The sequence below is a fragment of the Drepanopeziza brunnea genome (genome assembly GCF_022702325.1).
Source record: "Drepanopeziza brunnea f. sp. 'multigermtubi' strain 214-2 chromosome Unknown ctg4, whole genome shotgun sequence".
Taxonomy (NCBI): Eukaryota; Fungi; Ascomycota; class Leotiomycetes; order Helotiales; family Drepanopezizaceae; genus Drepanopeziza; species Drepanopeziza brunnea.
This window is the reverse complement of record NW_027094067.1, coordinates 1,397,193-1,404,182: the sequence shown is the minus strand read 5'-3', so window position 1 is coordinate 1,404,182 and position 6,990 is coordinate 1,397,193. Positions and strand designations below refer to the sequence as shown.

Below are 6,990 nucleotides of genomic sequence, written 5' to 3'. Positions count from 1 at the left end.
TAACCGTCTCTTCAAAGAAAGTCATAGGACCCTTCAAGTGACCCCCTACCTGCCTTTTTAAGGTAGCTTGCAGATAGCTATCTAGCCATCTACGGAAATCCAAGACTCGCAAGACGAAAGAGTAACAACCAGAATGTTGCTTTTTACACATACAATTAACAAGAGAATGCCAATTGAGAATGTAAATAGTTTAACACGAGAAACTGATTATAATATTATTATATCCCCGGGAGATTTAGCCCCGCTCTAAATAACTGCCTTCAAGTTTTATATGGTCGACCATAAACCATTTCCCGATACTTTTTGAAATCCATCCGTATATAAATCGTTCAGCCCGAGCCTAGGTGCCTTATACTCCGTATCCCCTTCAAGAGGTCCCAAGACAGACTCTTTATTAAAGACCCGCAATAGACGCTAAAACAAAGCTGCTACTACTACCTATACTCCCTATCATTGCTAGCTAACGCCATCCCATGCTAAATCTAGCGTGTCCCTGTGACACAGCTATTACATTCCTAAATCCATCCAGAAGATAGGTTCTGTCAACACCTCTCATTAGTACGATGCCCCTCCTGCGCCTGAGGTGCATTAAACGCCTCATGAGCACTTGAACTCTCTTCACTCGAGCTCACACTCGTACCAGGGCTAGAAATTCCACTCTCTAGCCCACTCCTCATCGCGAGCCCGGTATCCGCGTCCCCCTCTCTGTCGAGCCCGTAAAGCCCAGCGCTGCCATTCCTCGCAGCACCAATGCCGAAGCCCCCTGCGTTACTGAAAGATCCATAGCCATAGCCTTCGACTATACTCCTCTGTCTATGCTGGGCCCCAAGATTATCGGCTTCGCTACAGACACGGCTTAATGCTGGCTTCTCGGGAAGAGAATTGAGTAGACCCGTGGAGGTATCGAGCATACCCATGGCGAATTCCGTGAGCCGGGCATTGCCTCCGCCTTCAGCTCCTCCGCCTTTACTGGATACGCCGAGAGTCCATCTGTACTCGCCTAATCTTCTCCGGTACCATTCTGCCTCCTCTCTACCTGGTGCTGTGGCCCAGAGTAAAGAGCCAAAAGTTCCTATCAGAGCGAAATTTGCCTTGGAGGCAAAGTACCAGAACGAGCGGAGGTGAGAGGATGTGAGACGGTTGACAAAATCCATGGCGGATATCAGTCGGGTTTTGGCGGCGCTGCGACAGATGTGGACGATGTATGGATCGAGAGCTGGTTTTGAATTTCGCGAGGTTGGAGACGAAGGGGCAGTGCCCGGGGCGAGAGATCGGATGATACGGCGATGAAGGGTGATTTCCGTGGCGAAATAAGCGAGGTGGAGGGAGCCCGTTGAGATGAGTTGCTTGCTGTTTGCCGGAGCTGCGGAGGACTCCATGCGTAGACACTGAGGGAGAGCTGCAAACCACTCTTTAAGCTTGAGTTGGACTGGCTTAGCGAGTTGAAGTACGAGATTTGTCCCGTGGGTATCAGCTTGGGTGACAGCTGCCATGGCCTGTAGCGTGAAGAATGTATCCAAGACTTCGGCCAGGATCTGAGACAAAGTGATCATCTGTGTGAAAAGGAGACGACCTCGTTCGTACTCGGTGCTCTCTTCGACATCCGATTCATCGACCTCGAAATCGGGGAAGTCGTTAGGCGATAGACGTTTCACAGCCCAATTGGTTGCAAAAATATGAGAGGGCCTACCGTGAACCAGGGACCCCCACTTGTCTTGCATGTACAAGGCCCAGGCCAGTCTTTTGCGCAGTCCGCGCTCCCACGGAGGAATTTTCCAATTAGAGCAGTCCAGATGGAGGCCCAATTCTTGGCCGATTGCGACTAGTTGAGCCGTGGGTGCCCATTGATCCCCCTCCGGCCGTTGGGAAAGGAGTAAGCCGGCCTGGACGGTGGAGAGTTTGGGTCGATACATGGCGTCGGCCAGGGTGACTCGGGCTAGTCGTTCTAACTCTTCGATATCCGGCCTGGGTTGATTGGCAAGTTCCTCGCTGTGATCCCACCAATTTATAGCTAGGATGTAGACAGCAGCCAGAATTGCCGGGGAGAACTCCCGGTACGAACGGTTGTACGTTTGGTAGAACACGACTTTTTGGAGAATTGGAAAATACGGATGAATGATTCGAAAGTATAACTCGAGGAGTGCCGGTCCATGAGGCGCAACGAGGGCCTCGATAGCATCGGCATCTTCGATTACATGCTCGTAACCAGGAGTGGTGTAGTCAGGAAGCATGAGGAAAGTATCAACGTCGCTGACTTTTCTCAAAGTTCCTCTCGATAAGAGACTCTCGTCTTGGGGATCGAAAGGCGACAAGTCGATAAGCGACGGCTCAAAGTCGGTGGTTGGCCCGATGTATTGGCTGTGGCGATCGTTCTGAAGGCCCAAAGTTCGCTTTAGTTGTATCGGTCCTCCAATATTGGCCATTTCTTCAATGAGTGAATTCGTTGCTCCCGTACTCGAGATACTTGACTCGGTGGGATATCTTCTTCTCTCGTCAGTTCTATCCGGGGATCTGTGAGCAATATCAAGTTAGCGATTGCCACCATATATATGGGCCGCGACTCCATTAAAGTGGAAAAGTGGGCTATGCAGTGAGAGAACATGGCGGAAGCCTGACAGCTCACCTTCTCTTGGCCACAGATTCTTCCTTCCCTTCCGTATTAAGCTTTCTCTTCCGCGGCTGAGGACTTTGTACAAGAGTGCAATCCTGATTATGGTATTGACAGAGCACGCAACTCGTCTGCCCCTCGTTTACCGCACATGGATTGTCCCGTTTCCGACAGGCATCACACGGCCTGTCCGTAGGACTTCTGGTATTTGTTTCAGAATCCCCCGAAGCTGTACTGCTCATGCTTGACGACAGGTGAGCTCCGCCGTTGAGGTGGTGACTGTTCGGAGTCTCGATGGATGGTTCCAGCTGGCGAGGTTTTCGAGAAGCTATGATAATGGGCTCCGTCCGAGAGATGTTGGTCGGGTTCGACATAGTGTAGTGAGGCTCGATTCGGTGTTGGGCCGGTGATGGATCACCTGCGTTATCAGCGGTGGGCTCCGTGTATGGGGGGGGGGGGGGGGGGGGGGGGGGGGGGGGGGGTCTGGCTGGGCAGCAGCGAGCAAAGATATGGGAGCCTCTTACTGTATGTATGTATCCTTCCTTATTCCTCTGGTTAGTGGTCCAACGGACGACGATGGATTGGGATATCAGCTTGATCAGTGACAGTTATCACTGCTACAGGGCCCAGCGAGAGATTGAAGGAGAAGGAGGTGGTGGATGATTTTCGGCGTCATTGAAGCTGACAGTGATCGGGGTGGTGAGGTGAGCATGTATATATCACTCAGGTCTGCGGTCCTGCGGTCTGCGGTCTGGAGGACTGACTGCTGTGGTGGTGGGCGTTGGTGGGAGAGGGGGGGGTATAGCAGAGGAGAGAACGGGGGGGTGTTAGAGGAACTGCGTGCGAGCGAGCGAGCTTAACTTGACCTCCTCAGAAGATAAGCGGTAAGATAAGTAAGAAGTATGTAGGAGTGAGTAATAGGAACCTAGGTCTCGATAGATAAGGTAGGTAGGTAGCGAGTAATAGATCGATAGATCGATAAATCAATACCTAAGTACCAGGTACCTTGCGTCAATACACTGATGAAACCAGTCGGGCTGATAATAATCGTGGTAGTAGTAGCAATAATAAGAGTCATAATAAGAGTAATAATAAGAATAAGAATAAGAATAAGAAGACCTAATCGTGATGCGTGATGATCATTAGCGCGCTAAACGCGATTCGTGCTGACTTCGGGCATCAGGCATTACCTCGCCCCATCCTTCCCATCGCCCCCCCCTTCCCTTCCTCTCCCGCCGCGGGGTATGGGCTAAGTTTTGGATCCCGGGCCTAATGCTACTAGTACCTAGTAGTTGTACAGAGTATGACGGGCGATGACACCAGCAAACGCTCACCGTGGTCATTGGATACGTAACAAATATCATCCATCCACTGACCCCCCTTTCTTTCTTTCCCCGGTTCGTCGGGACCGGGGAAATTTCGATAAAATGGTATGGGATGGATGTGGATGTCGTAGTGGTACCGGTAGTACTAGGTAGTACTAGGTACTGTACGTACTACATAGAGACCTGTCAGCCCAACCACGGACCCAGTTAAATCCTCCTGGCTTATCGCCGCGCTGTGGGTGTGTTGTTCAACGTCAGCAGCTGGCCTGATGCTGTGTAGGTACCTTACGTACGTAGTAGGTACTGCTCACTCCGTACTGCTGGCGGGAAGACCGACAAGGGGGGGGGGGGGGGGGCTCTTGGTGGGGGGAAGAATCCGGTGGGGGGATCGGGGGGACCTGGGAGTTACTTTAGGTAATATTAGATTAGGGAGGGGCGGAACATTGCTTGTGTTAAAGAAAAGCTTGCTCGGATGGAGGATGGTGGAGAAGTGTGATCCGTCTACCGAATACGGATACGCAGCGTTTGAGCGGAATAAGCCAAAAGGAAAAAAAAATAATGAAAAGTTCAAGGGGTCGTCATGTGATTGGCCCTCGGAATGTTCGGAGTACAGACAGATGGCAGAGCGAAGGCTATATCCGACTGGCATGAACCCCTGGATCGCAGACAAAGTAAATCTGGTAAAGTAATGAAAGTCCCTCCGTACTGTAGAAAAAAAAGACACCTAAAATTCTAGCTTTGAGGCTCCGTATAGGTACCGAACTTTCTGCTTTTAAATGAGTGAGTGCATGGCAAGCCGTGCGTGGTGGAGACGGACAACGGCGAGAAGTGGCCGATTGGTAGGAATTGATGACTCAGAAATGCCAAGTATCAGAATCTTCACACGACGTTGGATTCTGCTGGCTGAGTCATCTTTTTTTCTCGCTTCTCTACCCTGCCGACCCCACCGCGCACGGCTTGCCATGCACTCACTCATTTAAATTTTAAACCTCAGAGTACCGTACGGTATCGAAGGTCGTCTTCACGGAACGGAGCGGAACTGAGTCGAGGGCGCCAAGGCTTGCATATAAAAATGTGCAAGAGGAAGGGCAAGGCTGCCACCGCGCCTAGCGCTCCACAGTAAGTAAAGGTAAGTACCTAGTAAGGTAGTACATGGTAAATCGTTAGTAAATCTCGTCATAATTGCCGCCCACCTCGATATCGTGAACATCACCGCCGCTCAACCTCACCGTCGCCCCCATTTGAGCTTTTCTGAAGCTATCCCCAGCTACCTACACCTCCCCGCCGCTGCCTGGTATAGTTTCCTCCCTTAATTTAACCGCCAAACAAGAGCCTGCAGGATCTTGACGGTGACGGGCACAAGTCCGACGATGACGAGATCACGAGAGCAACTTAAGCTTCACAAGCTGACAAACTCTCTACGTAATAGAGACTTTCCACAGGAAGACCTTGTGAAACTACCAGATGAAATTGACCTTCGTGGTAGGATGTACCGGCAGCAGAGGTGATATTGAGGTTAGCGCTAGTCCCCCGATTCGTTTCGGCAATCACAAGAGCAATCGCAAGTTTTCACAAGTATATTGTAGCTAGCTACCTCGTCACGCCTTCCAGAATCGCAACTCAGTGATACAAATACATTTGCAGAAGAAGAGGCTCAGCCGGGTGAGCTTAAAGGCAGTAGTTGGCAGTGAGGATTATAGATCTAGTAGTAAGGGTTTCATAGCTACTAAGTGTGTAATGGTAAATAGCATATCTTCATTCCTACCGTAAAGGCAGGTACGGAGTTGTTTAGACGGTCAGCTACTCATCCGATGACGATCTCTTTCGAAGACGGTCCTGAGAGGTTGGCATGGCTGATGAATCACCCCAGGTCTATATCTAAGAATCGAATAGAGTCTGAAAACAAACGATTTAAATCATTTAAATTGTGGCTGAAATGGAACCGGTTTAATCTGTTAAATCGTCGTTTATAAGAATCCGTCTTTTCGTAGAAATATTATTACTACAGTACAACCGTTTCAATCGATTAAATCGTCGTTTACAAAAGTCGGTCTTTGTACGAAAAGACCATCTTCGGACCCGTCTCCGATCGTTGAGACCCTTTTGGGGACCGGCCCATGGCCGTCCCTGAACTGAAAACCCTCCCAGAGAACTTTACTTATATTAGTAGGCAGATAATTATAGGTAAGCAGATAATTCGCTACTTCCTTTATCTTTTTGACTTTGCCTCCTCCCCGGCGCCCCCCGCCCCCACTTGATTTTAAAACCATTAAAGTTCAAGCCGTAAGTACTGTACAGTAGTAAGTAGCGATACCGAAAAACATCTTGCCACGAATATTCAAGATGACGAAAACCAAATTATATTTTCACGAATCGGTTTAAGAACCGAATTACGAAGTATAATCAAAATGATACCATTAGAAAAAGTGTTTGCTATATTTCAATAGTATCTTTCTTAGCATGATTAATCGACTGTCTAATATATTTGCAACGACTTACTTAATGAACGTGTTTTTACAAATCCGAACGGGGACGGCCATGGAATGGCCGGCCACGGGAAGGTCCCTCTTCCAAAGGGACGGTCACAAGATAGTCTAATCGGGGGACTATTCCAGGATAGGGTTTAGAACCGACTTTAAACGATCCAATGACCGTCTCTTATAGAAGAGAGGGTCGGAGGACCATTGAAATAACCCCTACCTGACTTTAAGGTAACTCTACCGGACATCCAGTCTAACATCGTGACTTTGGTAGTGCGATCCTGCCACGCGAGATGGTTCTGCCATCCAAATTAGTACTTGACGCTAATCTGGCTCCACGAGGCTCCTTGGCCTCCGCTGTGCACAAGTTTATGCTTGGCTTAGCGACCTCCTCGACCTAATTAAAGGCGACCTCCACATATCCAAGCCCTAAAGTTGCAGTCAACGATACCATAAAGGACATTAGGGGGTCGTTTCAATGGTCCTGTGATCCTCTTTCATAAGAGATGATTATCAATGAGACCGCTTAAAATCAGTATTAAAACCCGTCTTAGAATAGATTAGGTAATAAACCGTC

General features: G+C 49.2%; 1 protein-coding gene across 1 annotated transcript; it reads right to left on the bottom strand.

Moving 5' to 3' along the window:
* Positions 1-542: 542 nt before the first annotated feature.
* Positions 543-2,423, bottom strand: L3040_003182 (uncharacterized protein; the record flags this gene model as incomplete). The annotated part of the gene is made up of 1 exon (XM_007297600.2): positions 543-2,423. The coding sequence occupies one exon, from the start codon at positions 2,421-2,423 to the stop codon at positions 543-545; it is 1,881 nt and encodes a 626-aa protein (XP_007297662.2).
* Between the last annotated feature and the right edge of the window lie 4,567 nt (positions 2,424-6,990).